Genomic DNA, 22,873 nt, shown 5'->3' on the forward strand with positions numbered 1-22,873 from the left:
CACACGATCATTAGTGAGTTCATGCACCGAACTGTTTGCTCGCCTTTGCAAGCTGATGTTATCCTGCTTCCATGTTGGCAAAATACTAATCCTGAAGCAAAAGTATGCATGCACATCCCATCCAAACTTGGAGCAGGTGCTGAACCAATCATGAATGAAAAGTAAAAAGGCAAAAAAAATGGCTCGCACGCTGCAGGGCTCCAGTTATCGCTCATTTACTGCACCAAATTGCAATTTTGAGCACAACCGCACACCTTCGTCAGACTAGATTTACAATTCGAGACACAATCTTAAACACATGTAAACAGTCATGAGACCAATCACATGAACAAGATACACATCAATGAAAAAATACCAATAAATAAACCCCAAATCACACACAAAATGCATTTGTACATCACAAAATCTGTAAATATGCATTTTACTATCATCACAACAATAAAGCTGCAGTAGTAAACTAGTGTAAACTTTTTCTCCTCTCCCACTGGACAAAAAAAACAACAAACATAAACACCTACTAACATCTGGCTTTTGTAGTGGAAAGGTTACAATCTGCATTCATTCCTTAGACAAATGAGTAATCACAGGTATTTCTTGGCTCCTGCTCTGATTTTAGCCCCTTTTGCCACACGAAGTAGTGACACGCCATCACAAATTCCGTCCCTCTCCATCCAAGCAGTGCTTGAAAATTGTTCTTAATTTGTCTGCACTGAGTTTAAGTAAAAGTTTTAAGAAAGAGAGACTGAATTAGTAACAGATACAAAAAGAAGTATCCACCGTTACATTTTCACTGGATTCCATGCTGCTTTGTACTGTTTACTAATCTTTTTTTGCGGCCCGTCTATGACATCAAACATCACACACCAACAACAACAACAAAAAAGGAGGCATATTCATCAACTGGCAATGGGAAGGGAAAGGTTTTCCGGCATTTTATAAAAATACCAGCTAATTTTGGTGGATAACAAGTATAATAATTTAATCTGAAATGTTGGAGCTCCCCCGCGACCCTTACGAGGACAAGCGGTTACGGAAAATGAATGAATGAATGAGTGTTCATGTTGGTCTCATTTTGTAGTTTGTGCCTCTTTGCCCAGTCATTTTATTTATCCTTTTTTTTTTTGCAGCCTGGCATCGGCAGCAGGGCTCTGTGCGATGGGCATCACAAATGTTGACTGGCTGACTGTTAGTCTCTGCGTATCAGCAACTTGGCAAAATCAAGATATGCACCTCACAGTCAGCGTTCTAGTACATCCCCGAGGTGCTGGGTGAAGGTAAGGTCAGAGCTCTTTTAACCCTTACCCGGCTTTGTGCACTGGGACGTTGGTCATGTTGGGAAATTGCTCATTTATCTTCTTGCGTAGTGGTAGATGTGAAGATTGATACCATTCTCAGTACGGTAAATATGAAGCTACAGCTGGTTAGCTTAGCTTAGCATAAAGACTGTTAACGATTAAACAAATAGCCCAGCTCTGTCCATAGGTAACAAAATCTGTCTACCGGCCCCTCTAAGGGCCTGGGCGCACATAACGAACATCAGAGAACAAGTGGTGACAACGTTCAACTGTTACATTTCCCCACTTCAATCCTATCCTGAAAACACGATTTAGCCAGTTAGCACATTAACAACACAATCCAATTTTAAAAGACATAAAGTATATTAACCATGCGCGAGTGAATAATAATACAAACAATTACAAACTATTTCTGCTTAAGAGCCCATTGGCTAAAAAAATTATCGTTCTTTATTTAACAAGTTTGTTTTAATCTTGCGCCCCCTTTGACTTTTGTCAGTAGTTTGCTTCCCTCCCTTCCCTTTGTCTTCTCGTCCACTAAACTGAACTGCCAATCAGATTGATATCCCTCACCAACAGGCTCTGACGGCTCCAAAGTCAATTCAACATGCTGAATCAGTACAAGAGTACCAGCCGACAAAGGCCAACTAGTGCCAACAGTGCAGGATGCACCTCAAAAACTAGGGAGACTGATGTTCACCAACAGCCAGTCGTCAGCCTGGTGCTTTAAAGCTGGCAAATGAACGTGTTATATGTTGTTTGTTTAATTCATACAAAAGCCAAAGTGTAAAAACTACACACGGCTCCTTCTGGTCAGACTGTGTCTTGACCTGGCTCACTGACTTCCTCTAGTCTTGTTGTCACTCTGAGAATCTGTATTGATGATACCTGGTATTCTATATACTGTGGTAGACCAGCAGTTCCTAACCTTTAATTTTGTGGCACCTTGAAGTCAAGCAAAAATTATATACTGTGGTGTAACTAAAATATGTATTCCTCATCTGTAACTTAAACTAAGTGAGTACTTGTCCTCTGCTTTCATTCATACTTTGATTTGTCCTCCTATCTTCCTTTTATTAACCTAAATCTGTATCGTCCTATGGCATATTTAGTTGAAAAGTAAAGAGAAGCGTTATTTTATGCATGAGTTGTAAGTGCAAAGTGCTGCTGCAGCTTGGTTTAGTGAAGCCGTGGTGGGATGACGTGCGAGTGCATCTTCCTGCGACAAAGAGAGCAGCTTTGACGGTAACCAGTGCAGCAGTCCTCGGGCTCAGAGATCCTCTCTGCTTTATTTCACCGCCTCCTCTGACTGGGAAGTATGCACACACTTGATTATGTGTATGTGTGTGTGCACCTGTTTGTGTGTGTGGAAAAGGTAGGTCCTCCTCTCAGGCCCGCTTTGCCTAATACGTCCATGCAGGGCTCACTGGAGAGCAGCGTGCAGCAGCACAAAGATCAGGGCTATTCTGGTGCTGCCAGCCTGCCCAGTGCTGATAGGAAAGGATTAATGAGGCGGGGCACTCATCACTTGTAATTAGAAACAACGCTAAAAACTATTTTTGTGCCTGTTCCTATGGAGAGATCTTGACCCTCAGGCCAGCACCCCCACACCCCTTCGCTGCTAGCCATGAGGCGGTAGACGCCTGCGAAGTCAGAGTAAATATAGGCCCATAACTCCTGCAGCTATGTGACACATGGTTCAATGGAGGGGAGCACAGATAATTCACAACTCTGGCTGCGTACTCCACCGGATGCTCAAATGTCAAGAGGCTGATGGAGGCTGTCTCTTAAAATACACACTGCAAGGCTTGTTTGTTGTTATTGATCCCAATAATCAGGGAGTCTCTGAGCTTCTGTTGTTTCCTGGCTTCCATTGTTTTGTGGAGCTTTGGTCACATGAAATCTTTATCCCTCCATCTGTTGTTTCTCTTTTAATATCAGGATGTTTTCACACAAATCTGTTTAAATGTTGCTTGTATAGCTGAAGCACTTACTTGAATAATTGATTAGTTGACTGTGTGAATTGATTTTTTCAAACATTTGCAAAGTCAAGCCTCTCATGTGGCGTCTTTCTACTTTTTTGTGAGTTTCATTCACCTTGCATAGCAGCTGAATTCTCGCAATATCACAAGATCGAGTGAGAGTCACAGGATCATGAGATCACACAAAAATCAGTCTTGTCAGGCTCCAAGTAAAGCTGGTCTTAGACTAAAGGAGATTTGAGCGGATTTATCCCTGATTCACCCCTCCCGAAAATCGGAGAAGAGATTTGGTCTGGGACCTCAGCTGGTTCTGATATTTGGCTTAGATTATTCGCTAACGTGTGAGGTTTTCAGATGCAGTCTTAAACTTCCCAAACTTCTCAGATGCTCATCATGGCAACCTTGATAATAAATAAAGTTATGATTACGTTAATATGGAGCAGCTGACAGTATGGCCAAGCAACAGTAAACACTCTAGCCCTTGAGGCTAACGCTAGCACGCATACAACTGCTGACAGATATTTAGACTGACAGTTAAAATCTCACCCTTTGTTCTTGACTATTTTCTTATCCAGACTCGTTTAACCTTCTACTTTTGGTTTTTTGGTTGCAGTCATTGTAAACATTACAGCAAGTCATTGCATTGCGTCATTCTCAGTTTGGTTAGCAAATGCTTCCACGGATCACTTGAGGTGGTGCATTTATGCTCCCTGTGATACGATAATCTTTTAATATCCTGAGGTCTTTGATGCACCATTATTTTCAGATCTTGTAGGGTATTTATGTTTAGCTGCTTATGCTCCACCAGCTAATTGCTAACTTTGTCTTTTTGCCATTTGGTACTAAGCAGTCAGATCTTTTTTTCTTTTTTTTTTTTTTTATTTAAAACAGTTGGAAATAAGTTATTTTTTAGGAAGAGTTGAGGACCATGAAACCAAAACAATGAACTGAAAGATGCTGTGTAAAGCTTAAGGGAACTGCAGTGTCAAGTGATAATTCTGACACAAGTGACCCTTTTACATTGCACAATCATTTAATCCATTGTTAATGTAAAAACATAGATTATAGTATCTTGAAACATTTCAATACAACATGAGACATCTGGTGTGTTTTACTTTTATACCGAGAAAAATGTCTTTAGGAACAAATTTCTACTTTACTCTCTTAGTGGACAAAGAAATACGTTCCTCCATGTACTGTTGTTGTACTCAAGATTGGTTTTGGTATCAAAACGATCTTATTCTCATCTTGGACTTGACTACATTTTTTACTCGATCTTGTCTCAATCTCAGACAAAGAGGACTCTTTCAACACCAGACCACAACTACAGGGATATCACTGACATACCTGTACAGAAACAGAGCGTTGAATGAAGCTGATTAGTTTGATTTCAGCTCCCTATTGATTTTATTTGTTAGAGGACAAGGGAAAATTCCCACACACTAAATGTGTGTCTTGCAGTGTGGGACTCGCAGTAATCTAGTCATGGTCATGACTTGGTCTCTGTTTAGGTGGTCTCAGCTACAACACTGCCTCCACGTAGGAAGAAACCATGAAAAAATAAACCTCCAGGACGCCAAACCAAACTTGAAGCCTCCCTGTTTATTTCAAAGCTCACAAGTAGGGATTACAAAATTACAGTGCTTCAATTGCAACAGTTCAAGGAGTAGTAGGAGAAGAGTAGGAGAGATGACAGACCAGTTGAGGAATCTTGAGCAAGTCATGCAAAAAGGTGTGGGAGAAGGCCTCCGTTATAATAGCACCCTTTGTGGAAAAAAATAAATCCATCTGTCCGTAGGTCAGTGCAAAAATAGTAATGAATATATGCATACAAAGAAAATAGATATATATAAATATATACATATTTATATACTGTCTATCCTGGACGGTAGAGCGCCGTGACAAAAAAGAATACAGAGACTTGTAGAGCGAAGCCCGTTTCCACCGGAGCCCTCTGAGCCCAAAGCAGAGACTCTTAAACAAGTCTAGTCATAAAGAGTGCACATCAAATATGACAGCTTGATATTGTTCTAATACAGAACCGTGTTTCCGAGTAAAAGGGAACAGATGCCTCTTGGAGCTTTCAGTCAGGCTATGACCTCTACAGAAAGAGCAGTGTGGGAAAGACGGACAGCACCATAATGTCTGCAAGTGTCCCTCACAGACCAGGAGCACACAGCATGCTTCGTTTTCCAACCAGAGAGTAATACATTGTTCAGTCAAATAGATCATTACATAGAAAAAGCCATGTGCCGCTGCGGTTTTCGGAACCAACAGATGGGACAAAAAGGTTCATTATTCTTATATAACATTGGCTCAGATGTTAAGCACTCTTTTTTTGCAAATGGTAATCACTGAATATAAATGCACAAGCTACAAACGTGTGGTAAATGGATATACCTTCTTTTTTTTAAATATCATATTCAAATATATTGTGGAGCACCAGTAGACACCAATGACAACAGCAACAAAAATACAAAGTGAGGACACATGGCCACACGTTTTTTTTTTCTTCTTTGTCGATAAGTCACACGTAAAAAAAAAAACTCACTTCAATCTGAGGCTGCAAACTGTTACTCATGCTCGAAATGTTCGCAGAGCCCTCAAAAAACAACTCCATGATCGTTGGGTAACGACACAACCTGTTACAATTTCAGTTGCATAGCATGAAATTTCACATGAGGGATTTTCAAAGCTTATTGTTGTGAATGTCGGTGCTGTAAAGCCGAGTGCACTGTGTTATTCCATGAAACTTGCATTCTCCTTCATCTTGCTGATAGAGACGCACGCGATCACACAGAAAACGTTTTGGTTCAGATGGACTCTTGAAGATAAAATGTTTCACAGAGGCATAATAATTTTTTTGGTGCTTTGACAGTGATATTGTTAGCCCTGTGCTTCATTTTATGCCTTTGTTGTCATGCAAACAATGGAGAGCTGAACAGAAACAAGAGACAGAACAGAAACCATCATTTGTGAGGAAGCTGCTCCATGTCAGCTTGGAAAAATACTGGACCAAGCTTGTAGCTACTTGTTGTTTTTTTTTGGGTCTGAATTTCGTATTTAAACTCCAGTTGAAGGACTATTTGCTCTTCTATGTGATGGAAAATTCGGACAGCCCCGTGGGGTTTATCAAATCAAAACCAGTTGGATCAAAGATGTGTGGTTTTTCAGGCGATTTTTCTGGGTCTTAAAACTTAGGATCAATATTTTTTATCTCTGTTTAAAGGTGCAGTGTGTTGGATTCAGGATATATCTTGGCAGAAATGGATTTTAATAGGAATGTTTTCTTTAATGTAATATCACCTAAAAAATAAGAATTGCTGTGTTTTCGTTACCTCAGAATGAGCCGGTTATGTCTACATACAGAGTGGGTCCTCATCTATGGAGAACGCCATGTTGCAATGCCATGTTTCTACAGTGGCCCAGGAAGGACAAACCAAACACTGGCTCTAGATAGGGCCATTTGCGTTTTTGTACACTGATTGACACAGAAGAACACTGATTGTTAACGTTGACCTGCTTTATTCAGTGTTATGTCCAATTAAAATCACCAGATCTATTTGTTCTGCAGAAGAAGAGACCGCTGCGGATAATTTGGCTCCAGGTGACAACCTACTGTATGTCTGCATCTTAAGTTATTGAAAAAGAAAAAGGTGAGCACGATGCCGCGATAGCAGATGCTGGGTCAGCGGCCTACCTGCATTATGCCATACAGCTTTATTCACCGATTTTACCACTTTTAATCACCTGGTCTGTTTGTTTTGGTGAGGAATTTACCTCTACAGATAATTCGGCTCCCGGTAGAAACCTACTTAACAATGAAGGATTTCTAACCAGGAGAAGTTTCAGCTGATTGCAGTCGGCAATATTCACTTTTTACAAGATTGTATCACTACACTGTGTGGATTTTTTAAAATTATGAATTGTTATTGCAAATGCAAATTAAAGTTTGATTAACATACTAGAGTAACAACTAGAATTTACTGCAAAATGATTTAAGTGAGAAACTTTATCTTTGAAATTTTATAGATAAACAGATGTTGACAGAGTTGGGCCACATCATTTACAGTTGAAACAAAAGGTAATAAACTGCAAAATGCCATAATATTGTATGGTGCAAGTATCGTGATAATATTGTATCGTGGGGCCTCTGGTGATTCCCACCGCTCAGCGCTAGATGCCACTTAAACTTACACACTGCTCCTTTAAATGCTCACTTTTTATATGACCATGCAGCACACAGTCGTCTCAACAAGACAAGGTCTTTATCTTTGCACAGGTGGTTGAAAACACATGCATCCATCTGGATACTGTAAGAAATGTCCCTTTTTATAATTTAAAACAGCTGAGACGGTCAAATGTGTAAAAAACTGTCAAGTCTGAAATGCAAAATTTTGATTCTGTCCAGCAACAATGCAAAAAACTGCGGTTTGGATCAGAATGAAGGCAAAGCAACAATCGCAAGTTGAGCATTTTTTTAGCTTCACTCTTCATATCTATCTACATGTTGTTGTAATATGAGTCAAAGATGACAATATTCAGGTGCAACAGGATGAGGGTAAACTTGTGTTCGTGCATATACTTTTCATCACACTTCTGTTTAGTGCAGAGTTGATTTACAATTCACGGTGGTGTTCAGACTCTCCTTCAAATGCCACCACAAGATCTGGGTTACATAATGAGCATTTTTTACCTCAAGGCTTTGAATGCAATATTCTCAAATTTCTGCATAATAATCAGGAATAGCAGGAATAAATCTGTACGTTACACAGAGACCAGCTTTTGTCTGGGAGTTAAAATTCGACCTCAGTGCATTCTGCATCCGTCTGCACGTGATGGTGTACCATGCGCAGGCCCAGTGGTGACACATGAATTAAGGCATTGATAGAGGCACTAGAACAGCACGTGACAGCAGCGCTCGCCTATGCAAGGCAAAAGAGCTCACTTAATTGTAGCTTAGTGTCAGCGACAGGGGGTTGCAAAGAGATTAGACAAGGGTCACACTGCTCTACTGTACCACCGCCGTCACAGTACACTGTGACCACGCAGGAGGAAGTGAATGTTTGAAGTCAACTCTGCTACCTTACAATAGACAAGCTCAAAATGTAGGGCATTGAGACATAAATTGACTTAGTGGAGTTTGTTACAACAGAGCTGGCTCATGGATGAACGGGAGAAAAAAGAACAGAGGAGACAACAGAAGCAGGCAGTGAAATTCCTCCATTCTGTTACATTAAACATCACCAGTAGCCCTATTTTACAATATTCACTTATTATTTCAAAGTGTTCTTTCTTCTGCCAGCAGCCATGCATAAAAAAGCTCTTATGGCTGTCTGGTGTGTGTATGTATATATATATATATATATATATATATATATATATATATATATATATATATATATATATATATATATATATATATATATATATATATATATACACACACACATATATATATATATATATATATATATGTGTGTGTTTGTGTGTGTGTGTGTGTGTGTGTGTGTGTGTGTGTGTGTGTATGATATATGCATATGTGGATGCAGGAATGGCAAAACAAAGAAGCAAACACACAAAATTTGTGGTTCTGATGACTGACATAAACCCACAAGCTGCACTCAAAAATACCCCCGCCCCCCCTTTTTTTTCTCTTGTCTGCGCCAAATATTACAGCATAACTGTATGCACCATAAACATAAAGAACTGAACGACAATAATTACATTAACATCAAAATGGTATTTCAGCAAAGAGCTGGAAATGTAATCATCACCGATATATACACATAAGATCAAGGTCTCAGTTGCATTCCACTCTGAAATTATTGCACAGTAAGCCACTGTGGGCTTGTCATGGTCACCCCAGTAAACCCCCGTATAAAAATAGAACAACAACATTAACACACCAAACAAGTCTTCATCTTTTTTTTTTTTTAATTTTTCTTTTTTTGACAGGCACTGCTGTGGCCAACCCCGCCTGAGTCCGCAGACAGAAACTGTGTGCCACAGTGTGAGCTTTAAGAGTTTCTCTTGTCAGTAATTGCCCCTAAGCACATTGAATATCTTTTCCAAACTGATTTCCTTTTCCTTCATGTTTGCTCCTCTGGGGTCACAAATGGAAAGCTTCCCACTGACCGCTTCCCCTCTCTATTGCTATCTCTAACTCGTCTTCTCCTCCGGGACTGCAGCCAGGTCCAAACAGTAGGGATTTTTGGCATTTCTCATCACCACTGACCCAGAGCTTTGGCACTCCAGAGAGTCCAAGATGAGCGTGAGGAGATTCAAGAAGAATATAGCGGCCCCCACACTCCAAAACCAGCTCACAGAGCAGCCGGTCTCTCTTGAAAAAAACAGTGAGTACAAGTGTGAGTCCAAAGGGTTTGTTTAGACGACGGTTTCCACACCAATCAGCTTTGGCGTGAGGATTCGTGGCGTTATTCCGTTGTTGAGGTCCTCCTCGAACTCCAGCAGCTGGCCCATGAAGTTGAGGTTCGGGGAGATGATTGGCCTCCTGGTTTTGACAAACTTGTAGGCGTCTGTCATGGTCATCCAGGTGTGCTTCATCAGGTAGGCGATCACGATGGTGGCTGAACGAGACACGCCTGCCTGGCAGTGGATCAGAAGGCCCATACCTGCTTGATGTGCTTCCTCTGCGGAGAGGAACATGGAAACAATTAGAATAATACATGTTTCTCCCACGGGGGGAAGTTAAGTCAGCACACATGACGATAAATTGAAACTTCCTTTGTGACCAGGCATCTGTCTGCATCTGGCTGTTGAACCTCATTGATGTTTTGATACCAACTTGAATGTTAAATGGACTGTACTTGTATAGCGCTTTTTGACCATTCGAAGTGCTTTTATAGGACAAGTCACGTTCACGCACACACTCACACAGTGGTGGCCGAAGCTACCCTACAAGGTGCCACCTACTAGGTAGTAACCATTCATACGCATGCACACTCCGATGACACATCACGGGGAGCAATTTGGGGTTCAGCATCTTGCCCAAGGATACTTCTACATTAGAGGATCCGATTAGAGGACGACCCACTCTACCTCTTAGCCACAGCCACCCCGATGCATCTGTAGTTGAGCTGCAGGGCGATATTTCAGCGATATTGTAGTGGTGACTTCTGGTTCTTTCCCAAAATATTTACACATCTAGTCCATATGCAGGGATATGTGCACCTCAACTACATGCAGACTTCAGGGGATGTGCATGCCACAACCTTGTGGAGACCACAGACCTATATATTAGTGCAGACTTTGCCAAAAATGCAAATGAACAGGCTGTCAATGAGACAAAGGGCTTGCAGTCACTACCTATGGCAATTCTCAATGCCCACATGTAATTTCAGATTAATTGGGCAACCAATCGTGGAGAAAAATGGATGCAGACAGACAGATGGACAGATGGCGTTTTCTTCATTTTATAGTAAAATTACATTTTTGGTAAAGAATCGTCAGTAATGTGGATGTAAGTGGGTAACTGTCTTGTTAGTTTAGAAATCACATCACTTTACTGTAATGCAGCCCTTAAAACCATGAATACAACACTTTATTACAGTATTTTAGCTTGTTAGAGCCATAGTATTTTCATATCTCACTAGGTTAGTTAAAGGTTTATTTCAACCAACCTTTCTCATTTCTATTCAGTATCACAATGGACGCATGTATCGGCAAAAAGCACTCTAAAACACTTCAACCTTTTTGCAATTCGCAGACAGAGAAACATACACAATAAAAACAACTACTTTATTTTTAGGCGATTTAAAACAGGCAGGGAACCAACTTAGTTTTCAGTACCACAGCGATCTCTGCCCTCATGTTACCTTCTGAAGTTTACGGCCTCCGCTTACAAAAGTTATTGACACTACACTCTCTGTGTTTCTGTAGTTGAATTGCTTAAAGCTCTCATGTAAATATAACATCGTCTCAAAGGGTCACAAGACAAAAAGTTTAGGAACTGTGTTAGCGTACACTTCTGCAGGAAAAAATGGTAAAAGTTTTCATACCGATGAATTCAAACGCCTCCTCGAAGTACTGCCGCAGGTTCTGCTTGTTGCTATCTGTGGCGGGCAGGCGCTTGTAGATGAAGAGGCCCGTGTCGTAGTGGTAGAGCGGCAGGTGGGTGGTCACGTTAAGGATGTAGCCGATGTTGAAGCGCTGCAGCAGGTGGATGTCCTGAGCGTCGTGCTCGTTCCCCAGGTAGAGGAAGGGCAGGATAGGTGTCAGCTCTGCGTTCTCTATGTCCGGGGTGGAGGGCAAGGAGTGAGGTAGCGGCCCCGTCAGGCCAGCAGCAGCACCGGTGTCCAAGCCCTCGTGAAGGTGCAGCGAGTGCTCGCACAGGTCCTCGTGGCTCTGCCTGAAGCAGCTAAGGCCTCCTGTGAACATAAACAGAAGGACTGTGACGTCAGTAAACACAGAGCGGGCAGGAAGTCAAATTAATTAGCTGAAAAAATAAATAAATAAACAACTGCCAAATAACTTTTTTTTTTACTTAACTTTTTCCTCCTTCCTAATTGCAAATCGGACCTTGTTGGCATAAGTGTAGATTTTAGGGTGGACGCAGCTGACACCCCTGTCCCCAAAATAGATCATGTGCACTTATCCTCCTAAATAAACACTGTAAAATCTGACAAGTTGATTTTACTCAAAAAGATCTTTGAAATGCCTTGAAAAATGTAAGAAAATATTACTCTTAATCTTCATTTATGTTTATTTTATATCTAATTAAGTTCAATTTAAATTCAGTCATATTTACTTAATTTTGTGAAGTTGTTGCAACTTTAAAATGACAAGTTTAATTATTTCAATCTTTCTAAGTTTTAGCAACTTCTACAAACCAAGTATACTGAGCTTTATGTCTGTATTGTGCTGATTGTAATCTAGTCAGTTATGTTTGTATTTTCTTAAACATGTTAACAGAACTCACAGATCTCCCGACCTTATCATTGAACACTTACACCTCATTTTTGAGTTGCAACAACTTCACAAAAAGTAAATACAGCTAAAGTTCAAGTTAACCTAAAACTTGGATATAAAGTTAAACACTTAAATAACATTTATAGTTATATTTACTTTTTCAAAGCAATCCGTTTCCGAGATAATTTCAAGTGAAATCAACTTGTCAGATTGTACAGTGAACATGAAAGCAGCCCAGGACTTGCTGGAGCACAACTCATAGACTCAACCATCCCCTCTGGAAAGTAGGTTGCAATCTGCCATAAAACAGAAAGAAAACAAATCAACTATGCGCGTTGAGGTCCTGTGTCCACCAAAGCATTGTTTTTTTCCCCAGCTGAAAGCGCCAGGCGCTTCTCAGGAGATGCCCTGATGGGTGTGTTTGAGAGCACTATGGAGGTGCAGCAAAAACACTAGTCTTTGTATACCATCATGTACATTTCTTCCTTTTCTTCCCATTTTCTGTCTCGTCATTCATGTTTGCCAGCTAGCTAAAATCATTTTTAACTGGAGTTTTAATCAGATATGTTTAAAAAAAAATGTCAGGCAAGTTTGGCGAGATTTTTTAAAAAAAATTATGGGACCTTGAAGTCATGGAAAAAATGTTGTCCATGAAAATGTGTGGGAACCCTGTTGGTCTCCTTGGATTGAGCATGAAGCTAACACTGCCAGGGTTAAGGGTTCAATTCCCACTGGAGCCCTCCATGCTAAAAATACATGCACTCATGCTTCTGTGCACCACATGGCACACGTTACGACTGAGCTGGACAAGTAAGCTTTGCATACACGTCTGGTAAAAGCAACGACAACTGGCTTTAACGAGCTCTGAAGCACTAAAACATGACCAAAATCTCCAAATCCCACACTACACTGTTACATTTGGTTGTAATTGAATGTCTCCATTTGGGTATTGAATCACTATGAAGGGTTCGCCGGTTTTTCCATTCCAACAACCACTATAAGAAGGAGAGAAATGCCCAAAATAGCAACTAAAACAGTTTCCACCACCTAAACCTCGTTAGAAATCCCCCTTGTTAATCTGCAGGTAAACAGATGTACTAAATGTTTAATATACTTCTCACTGGACATCTGCACTTCTCCAAATAACTGGTTTGCACCTGTTGCCAGCAATTCCATCAGCCAAAGTTTCCCTTCAGTTAAAGAGTTGTGGGGAGGGGTGGAAAGTGATACAAACACACACACACGCACACACACACACACACACACACAACATACAAAGACAGTATCAGTTCATGTATTGTTCCCTTTGCAAGAGTTGACATCATGCCATGTGAGGTCATCGCACAACTTCCCCCCTGGTGACCAGCAGGTGGGTTCACCATAAAACAGCCTGATTGTTAATGACGAACAAAGACATCAACCTAATGTTGTGCTGATACTGGAATAGGCCGCGCTGTTAGTGGGATGTCGTGGTAATAATTACACTGCAGTAAATAAAATAAAGGGAAGTCTATACAGGCTGCTGACAACAAAGTCAACAAGACATTGGGGGGAATTTCCACTGATGTTTATTTTCTTACATTTCTGAAGAAAGCTCATAAGTCAGAGCTTCTTGAGCAAAAACAAACCTTTGTATCAAATGTACAATTTTTCATACAACCCTGTCTTATAACGGTATCTTTATCACACATACACCTTTGCTCAGAAAGCCACGTGAGTTACAAGATCAGAACTTCTGACAACCACATTTTATCAGACTGTATTTTTCTTCATCTTTATGGCTAATTAGAAAAATCTCTATTAAATTAAAGAAGCATTCATGAGAATTCAGCAGTAAACATCTAATTATCGTCTTCTAAATGTATAATTATAGCAAACAGAGAGTAACATACTGTAAACATTAGTTTGTAAAAAAAAAATATATACATATATATATATATATATATATATATAAATCCAGTAATATATATATATATATATATATATATATATAACATATATATATATATATATATATATATAAATCCAGTATCACTCTCCCTCTAGCTCTGTTTGGGTCTCCTCCAACTCCTGATGGAAACATCTGGCTCTTTAGCTGCTAAATGCTACCTTTGTCTGTTGTTTGAAAACAAAGTTAATGAAATCAGTAAGACTAAACCCAAACATAACAATTTTGGGGCTGTAAAACTAAAACAATAAGCTAAACTAGAGCTGGGTAATATATTAAAGTTATGACAATATCGTGATACACACTAGTTATCGTCTGAGATTTTGGAGATTGTAATATCGAAGGTGTTGTCTTTACTGGTTTAAAGGTTGCATAATAGTAAAATGATGTCATTTTCTGAACTTAACTTACAGACTGTTCTAGCTATTACATTATTTGTCTTTACCCACGTATTCATTATATCGACATTACTGATGATTATTTATCAAAAATATCATAAATATTTTGTTAAAGCACCAATAGTCACCCCTATATTATTGTTGCAATATCGATATTGAGGTATTTGGTCAAAACTAGTGATATTTCACTAAGCTAAACTAACCCCCCACAATGAAAGAACCTGAGAGTTGGACCTGGGCTCTGCACACTGACTCAGAGTGAGAAGTGCATGACTGAGACTGTTTCAACTCAGACGCCTGAGGAAATTCTGGGTTTTCCTTTGAATACTGAGGAATTTTTACTCCTGCGCCATTGAGAGCTTCATCACTGCCTGCTACAGAAACAGCACCAAACAGGACTACAAGACCCTGCAAAGGAGTTTTTCATTCAGCTGAACTTACTATAGACGCTGCTCTACCCTGTTGAAACGATGTTTACGCCAGACGCTGCAAGACCGGGAAAAGCATTAACAATCCCAAACATCCCGATAACCGCCTTTTCTCCATCTTGAGTTTGGGAAGAAGGTACGGAGTCCACCAGGCCACCGCTGAGAGGCTCAGGAAGAGCGCTTACCCTCGGGACACAAGGATCCTAAATGAGGTCACTGCCTGAGACAGCTTACCCCCTCCCCAACATCATACACATATATCTACAAGTACCAGAGCACCTTCAGAAAGCAGACACTTTTTACTTGGTCCTTGAAAAAGTATTAGAATAAAATTGAGAGGAAAACAAAGGATTCATTAGTTTATAAAAACATATTAGGAAAGTGTTTTAAACTACAAAGCTGAGACTGAGGGCAGAAGAGCTTGGAGTGCCAACTGGTTGGTTAACTCCAGTAAACGGTCGGCGGCACGATGTTTTGCTAGCCTTAAAAACACACAAACCCGAGCAGCGTCAGCTGTTAGCGGAGTTGTGAGCTGTAATTTGTGAGATAAATAATCAGCCGTGTGTGTCTGACTGTGGATGGCTGAGCTGTTTAATGGCTGTTAGCAGCTAGCTTCACTTGTTAGTGAACCGGAGCAGGACTCCACTTAGATCTGGACTGTTTGAAGAAGATTTGTGGTTTGTTTGCTGTTTGGCAGGCAGATAGTATAACCTGTTTATTAACGTGTTTATTTTGGACCCTGGTAGCATGAGTTTGCTCCATTTATGAATTTAAAAAAACTCCCTTACTACAGGTGGTTGTGGAGAAACAATTTCATCCTTGAAAATAAAAATGAGGCCTTCATAAAGGACTTAAAGTCCTTGACTTTGACATGCACCTGTCTGTGCAAACCCTGTCTATTACTGGGGGTGGGAGGAGGGATTGATACAGCATAATACTGCAATATTTTGTGTGGCAATAATGTATCAATACACAAATGCCAAGTATTGATTTTTATATAATATAAAATATTAATACTGCAAATATAAATTAAACTTTTGTTAGCCAACTAGAATCTATTTCTATTCTATTCTAAAATCTATTCATTTTTTGTCCACTAGATGCAATAAAAGTGATTTAAGTGAGAAACCTTACTTTTACACCTTTATGAAATATTTCCTTTTGGGACATAATTAACAGTTGAAGAAAGGTAATATATTGCAATTTATCACAATATGTGTCATAGCAATACTCAGCATATTATAAAATGTTTAAATCGCAGTAATGTTGTATCATGATGAAAGTAGCGTGGTAACATGTTGTGATTCCATCCATATCTATTACACTCTGTTAATGCACAAATTGAAGGAACTGACTGGATTACATTTCACTGAAATTGTACCTTAAATTATTTCATGCAGCATCATTTATTGATTGATTAATTCTTTTTTTTTTTTTTTTGCTTGCACCAACAAACAGTAAAAAAAAACTAAGCCAGCGACACAGTGAACTTCCTATTTTTAAACTGAACCAACATCTTTCTCTTCAGGTTGAAGCCAGCTGATAAATAACACTTTTCACAGTAAACTGAAAATAACAGAATCTCCAGGAGCAGCGCATCACTATGAGATGAAATCTGTCGAGCGTGACCGTCTGTCATTAACGTCTGACTAAACTCGCAGAGGAAAACATGAAAACTGTCTATCACTTTCAGAGGCCACAGGCTCAGTTCCTGCTTCGAAATAATCGCCCCTGCCTCGCAAAAGGCCTCTCACTCCACAGACCTGCTGTTTCCAGTGCTTACCCTAAACCTTCCGACACTACTGACATGTTGTTTATGGCAGTTCTGACGGATTAAATGTAACCTATTACTGCTCTGAGCTGCAGCGGGACAGGGAAGGAAGAGCCTGCGTTTCCAGAGTAGCACGCATCAACCTTATGACGATAATCATGACCAAGACCAAGACATGCACCAAATAATGGAGTTATTATTTAGCTGCAACCATACAAGCATGTTTCACATATGTCACTATTACCACTGCTTTAATAACTACACGCCCATTCCCCCTAGTTGGAAAGTTCTCCTGTATTTTAAGGAAATGAATCACGACTAAATTTAAATAAAAAGTGTACTAGAAATATTTATAATCTTTATCCAAACCCCCTGAGCAATTTAACGTTGAAACGATGTTTAATACATGTTTATTAAGGGTCTATTTTTCTTTACACCTTTAGATTTATTTGTCTTAAGACAATTAGATTATTCAAGGCTGAAAAGTTTAGTAGATGTCTAGTCTTAGCCCAGATGAAAGAGTAAACAGAATGAGTGTATATGACAAAAAATAAACGTTCATAATGTAAACACAGAGGTATGCAGTACTAATGTTAATTATTTACAGGTTTTTATGTGTTTTTAATATTTTCAGTAATTATTTTAAAGTATGGTTTAAAATCGGGCTATATGTAGCTGATAGATCTTAGTCTATAACAAGTCTAAAGCTTGGGGATCATGTTTAAATCATGTCTATTGCTCAGTGGGAAAGTATTTGAGTATACAAGCTACATTCAAACGTCTAAATGGGGACACAAGGGAGATGGCGGCCATTCCTGCTATGAAAAAGGACTTGTAACGCAGATAAAAGTCCGAGTCTGAGCCATTTGATTCCCTCAGCAGAGAGGATGTCTTGCATTTTGCAAGAATCAAACCAGAGGAAGAAAGAGGCAACACAGTCTGCCTGTTCCTCCCACTGAGGCAAGCTTCACACACATACACACACACACACACACACACTGATGCAGGATGAGAGACCAGAGAGTAGCCTCGTCCATCAAAGCGCGCAGGAGGACCAGAGGACGAAGAGAAGAAGAAGAGATCAAGGTGCTGTCAACTAAAGGCTAGACGTTGACTCGGAGGCTTTCAGAAAAGCACTCACAGCCCAGCCCCCAACACGACACACTGCTTCGGCTTCAAACACTCACACCAAAGATAGAAAACATGGCAGCAGCCCAAGGACTGCTATCTCAATAGGCTGCCTTATTTACTAACAGCTGCTTCTCACTTCCTGCAAAATGCTTAATGAGTGTCATATGGAAAGCTAGTGAAGAGCGTGTGCATATGTTTATGTATGAGGGGGATTTAGACTGAGCGTGCATCGGCCTGATTATACATGCAGAGAGCTGCTGCGTGTGGCTCACATGATCAAACTACAACCACTGTCAGAGTCAGGTGACCAAAACAATAAAGGTCAGAGATTAACAGGCTTTACACGCACACTGCACATTATAATGCTGCCATTAGTCAGTAGTGAAGTGTAACTATGTAAATTTACTCAAGTCCTGTCCTAATGTACAGATTTGAGAAACTTGTATTTTATTTAAGTATTTTCTTTCCGTGCCACTTTATGCTTTTAACCCACTACATTCAGGAGGGAAATGCGATACTTTTTTACTTGACTATGTTTATCTAAACGCTTTAGTTACACAATTAATAGATACATAATTTAGAGTTTTTGGAGTGTCTTCTATTTTAAAATATTTACAGTTTGTATCTTTATATACATATCAAATTTCAAGGTGTTCTTTTTTTTTATAAAGTTTAGTTTATTTGTTTTTTTAAGATTTTTCTGCATTGGGTACTTTTACTTTTGAAACTTTAAGTATGTTTTCCTGATTATACTTACTTTTACTTAAGTAGCATTTTCAATGCAGAACTTTTACTTGTAACAGAGTATTTCACAGGATGGTATTAGTACTTTTAGTTAAGTAAAGGATCTGCATACTTCTCCCACCACCGCCATTAGTTTCCTATATTGCCACTAAGCTTCTACCACTTCTAAATCTGACTGCTTTCAGATGTCTGAACTGATTTACTCCCTCCAGAGTCAAACTTAAGCCCATAAAATTGTGGCTTATATCCCTCTAATGCCTCATTTCTCCTCTCAAATCTTGACCTTACCTTTGAGGATGATGGGGTCCTTGCCCTCCCTCCTCAGTGACTCCAGGACCACATGCAGTGGCTGTGAGAACGTCAGCCGATTGGGGTCTATGGTGCTCTCATCGTAAACCACAATCTCTTTGGAGAAGATGCCCTTATAAGAGTCCTTGCCCTCGCGGCAGGAGATGAGGTCCAGCACAGTGATCTTGCCCTGCTGCAGCCGCCTCCGGCTGATCTTATCAGAGCAGTTGATGTGCACGGCCCCGCGGATGTGGCTCTTGTTGTACTCCATGAAGGGCCGGCAGTCAATGATGACAGGCACGGGCCCTACGGGGTGTCCCATGGGGCAGCAGGTCATCCGTTTGGCCAGCTCATTGGGGTGGATGAGCCTCAAAGTGGACAGGGCCTTCGGGGTTCCCGGGCTGAGACCGGGGGCGCTTAATGCTTCATGGTTGCTGACCATAGGGGTGGGCGGCCCGGCATAGCTGAGGTCAGGGCTGCTGGCGCTCACCTGGCTGTGGTTGAGGCTCTGGCTGTCCTTCTCATAGGTAGTCACTGAGCAGCAGCTGGCACTGCTGCATCCACACGACAATGAGCGCGTGGAGCCCTTGGATGAGGGCATATACGTTACAAGATTGGCCGTCGCCCGGATCTTCACCACGGTGGTGCTGATGACTGTCTTGTTGCTGCTGCTGGTGGCGATGGAGTCCAGGTAGCTGGTGTCCAGGCGCAGTTGGAGTTCCTGAGGTCGGATCGGCCTTGGCAGCGCCACCACAATTCTGTCGTCAAGAGGAGATGGAGGCATGGGGAGGCCGAGGGCTGGACGTTTACGGAGAAGTCAACAAGCCGCTCTGTGGGGACAGAGGCAAGAGAAAATATGAGGCGAGGAAGAAAGTATTTGCAAAAAAACAGTTTGGTTCACTGAATCCTGCGTCCACTGTTTCAGATCAGAGCTGTGAATGAACGAGCAGAGCGCACAGAGGCCGACCTCCTGTCTGTTTGATCAACATGCAAACTGGAAAACGGCCGCCGAAGCCAAATATTAGTAGTGTCAACACCTGCAGGGCAACACCCAACTTGGTGGGAAAATTTAGGCGTGACATACCAGCCACTAATAATAAACAGTGAAATCATCACAGGGTCTCATGTAACTGAATCACTTTGAGTGTAATTAATATGAATCATTCTCCAGATACTGTACTTGTGAGGGTGTGATGCCAACTCTGCCCTGTCAGATCCACAGCTTTTATAACAAGAGAGGAAAAAAGAGAAAAAGATAAAATACTGCATCAATGCTACGCCGCAGTTTGGTCTCTCCCCCAACTGGAAAAGTCAGGGTACAAAAAAAAGAGGGGTGGCAATTCCTTTTGATCAGCAGCCTGAGGATTTTAAAAGCATGTCATCCCGCCGTATTATGTAAAGACACCCGCCGAGCACTGGCTGTCCCGGCCATTGGCGTCCTTTAAGCACGGTGCAGGTTCAGCAAAAGCAGAAATCATTCATGGCCAAATTCATTGAAGAAACCGGCATGAGAACGTGCCGAGAATGTGATATGGCTTTCAGGACGAGACTAAGTGATCAGATGGAGGAAATTCAATTTCACACCGCCGTGTTAAATAAAAAAATAAACATAAAAATGCGATGGTTGCATTTTGAAGGTAGGGATTGTAACTTTGACGCAATGTAGGGATATAATGAAGATAACAGCTGTAATAAAACACTTAAATCATATTATTAAAATAATAACACGCCAATAATAAAGCTCTACTCAGCTCAAAATGGTTCCAGCAATTTGATATTCCTCTTCATGAATTATAGAATGAAATCTCTATGACTGTGCATTTCGACAACTTGTGCCTTGGACTCTATTCCCCAAACTTGCCTTGTATTTCTGCTTACCGGTGTGTGTCGCGGTGCACTGTAGACGGATTTATTATCTCCGCTCCCTGACAACGTTGCCTCCATTCAGTCCGTCCCAGTGTTGTGGATCGGCAACATTTTTTTAGTACTTTTACCCTGCTCCCCCAGAAATAATATTGAAGGAAGTCTGCCAGCCTACAGAAGTTGCGCAGCGGGATTGACGCGAGCGCGAGCCAATGCGCGGCTTCATTAATATTAAATTTGATCCTTTTTGTACAGTGAGGTCCGGCCCTGTGGTGGGAGGGGTTTGGACGAGATGTCTGCCTCTGTGGCTGGGTGGGGGGAGGAGGAGGAGGAGAAGGAGGATGAGGAGGTGGAGGAGGAGGAGGGGGGTTGTCGCTTGAACTGCCTTTAGTCCTACAGACGAGCGGCGATGATGTCACTGGCAGCCAATCAAAAGTCTCTCCAGGAGGCTCGAGGAAGAAGACACGATGCCTTCACGTGCTGCTCGTAAACTCTTAACGTACAGTGAATGTTAAACAGTGAAACAAACAGTGGTGGAGGAAGTACCTAAAAGCCATACACTGTAAAATCTGACAAATTCATTTTACTTTGGAAAAATTTAGGAAACCAATTGCCTTGGAAAATATTTGTAAATTTAATTATGAATCTTAATTTATTTTTTACTATTTTTACTTATCGTTAGTTTGCCTAAAATGTAGTCGTATTTACTGAAAAATGACAAGTTGAATTAAATCAATCTTTCTTACTTTTAGCAGCTTCGGCAAACCAAGTATACTGAGCTTTTTGTCTGTATTCTGCTGGTCGCAAACTAGTCAATTATAATAGTATTTTCTTAAACATTTTAACAAAACAGAACTCACAGATCTCTTAATTTCATCATTGGCAAAATTCTCTTTTTCATGATTAAGTTAAGTCAGAGTAAGTTCATTTACTGAAGTTGCTAACACTTAGAAAGCTCAAGGTAGCCTAAATGTCATTTTAAGTCATTTAAAATTTTTAACTCATTTTTAATTTCACAAAATAAAGTACAGCTATATTTCAAACAAACTTAACACTTAGATATAAGTGTATAGTAACGTTAGACTTAAGTCGGCCAAGCAGCCAACCTCTTGTTTTACTGCTCCACTTACTTGAATTGGAATAAAAAGATTAAATCATGCAGCTTTTCTAGACTTTCCAAATGTTATTGAACCAAATGGATCAAATCCAGATAGTAAGACAAGTCATTTCGCGGGCGTTGTGGTGCTTAAAAGATGTATTCACTGATTTACAAACATTTCTTGCTGTGTAAGTCTATGGCAAAATGTCTTTTTTGGATCCCATAGCGAACACATAGGTTGTTATTCCACAATAGACCACAATGTAAAATTGTCTTCAAAACCCAGTATTGTTTCTGGGGGCTTGATGCTGATTCACTGTCACACTGTAATGGCCTACTGGGCAGCTCAGTCGGCAGAAGAAAATGTTGGCATTGTACGTTTTTGCCAACTACGATTACTTGATATTTGTAGTTTCCTATGAATCATATTTTAAGTGCGACATAGTGTAATAGCTGACTTTGTTATCTGGAGGTCGAGGGGATGGTGGATGGCGTGACACTTGGGTGAGATGGCTGCCAAACTGCCAACCACTGTTTGAGCCAACAAACAACAAAATCAGTTGTGTTTAAGCGACCCATTACTGTTTCTCCAGTAGCTTTTCAGGCCCCAAACATGGGTGTTTTTTTAGTAACTCCTTGTTGTTTTCCCACCGTGGACAGTGACTGAAAAAGCAGTTGTTTTTTTTACAGACATTGTTGCTTTTCCACCCAGGATAGTGTCCTGAAAAACAGGTATTTTAAGCAAAAACATGACCTTTTCCTAACCATATCTATGTGATAAGTACACAGTAACCACAGCATTGTTGAAACGTGAAGAAACATAAAGTTCAGCTTATTCACTTCATAATAACATAGAAATGTAACGTATTTGTGGGACACTTGAATAGAAGTGTGCCATTGTTAGTGTTACTAGTAACATTATGTTTAGTGATGCGATTAGTAACACTGTGCTTTTCCTGCTATGACGTCAAATAAGTAGAATCCATTCTTCATTG

General features: G+C 40.5%; 1 protein-coding gene across 2 annotated transcripts; it reads right to left on the reverse strand.

Annotated features, from left to right (window-relative positions):
- Positions 1–8,766: 8,766 nt before the first annotated feature.
- On the reverse strand, positions 8,767–20,985 carry dusp10 (dual specificity phosphatase 10). 2 transcript variants are annotated; one of them, XM_042503375.1, is made up of 4 exons: positions 20,795–20,985; positions 18,917–19,746; positions 11,299–11,667; positions 8,767–9,930 (listed from the first exon to the last, which is right to left on the reverse strand). In XM_042503375.1, exons 2-4 carry the CDS (start codon positions 19,698–19,700, stop codon positions 9,665–9,667), a joined length of 1,419 nt encoding a protein of 472 aa, XP_042359309.1. In that variant the 5' UTR covers positions 19,701–19,746; positions 20,795–20,985; the 3' UTR covers positions 8,767–9,664. The 2 variants fall into 2 exon arrangements, with proteins under 2 accessions (XP_042359309.1, XP_042359310.1); XM_042503376.1 differs by having other exon boundaries at positions 20,778–20,985.
- Positions 20,986–22,873: the final 1,888 nt, after the last annotated feature.

This window comes from Plectropomus leopardus, chromosome 16, assembly GCF_008729295.1.
Source record: "Plectropomus leopardus isolate mb chromosome 16, YSFRI_Pleo_2.0, whole genome shotgun sequence".
Lineage (NCBI taxonomy): Eukaryota > Metazoa > Chordata > Actinopteri > Perciformes > Serranidae > Plectropomus > Plectropomus leopardus.

What these genes read in the sequence shown, in the direction of transcription:
- dusp10 (XM_042503375.1), bottom strand. Translation starts at nt 19,700, where the DNA reads ATGCCTCCATCTCCTCTTGACGACAGAATTGTGGTGGCGCTGCCAAGG. An exon ending in GGACCCCATCATCCTCAAAG is followed by an intron (nt 11,668 to 18,916) that starts GTAAGGTCAAGA and finishes TTATGTTCACAG; the next exon opens with GAGGCCTTAGCTGCTTCAGG. An exon ending in GGAGGCGTTTGAATTCATCG is followed by an intron (nt 9,931 to 11,298) that starts GTATGAAAACTT and finishes TCCTCTCCGCAG; the next exon opens with AGGAAGCACATCAAGCAGGT.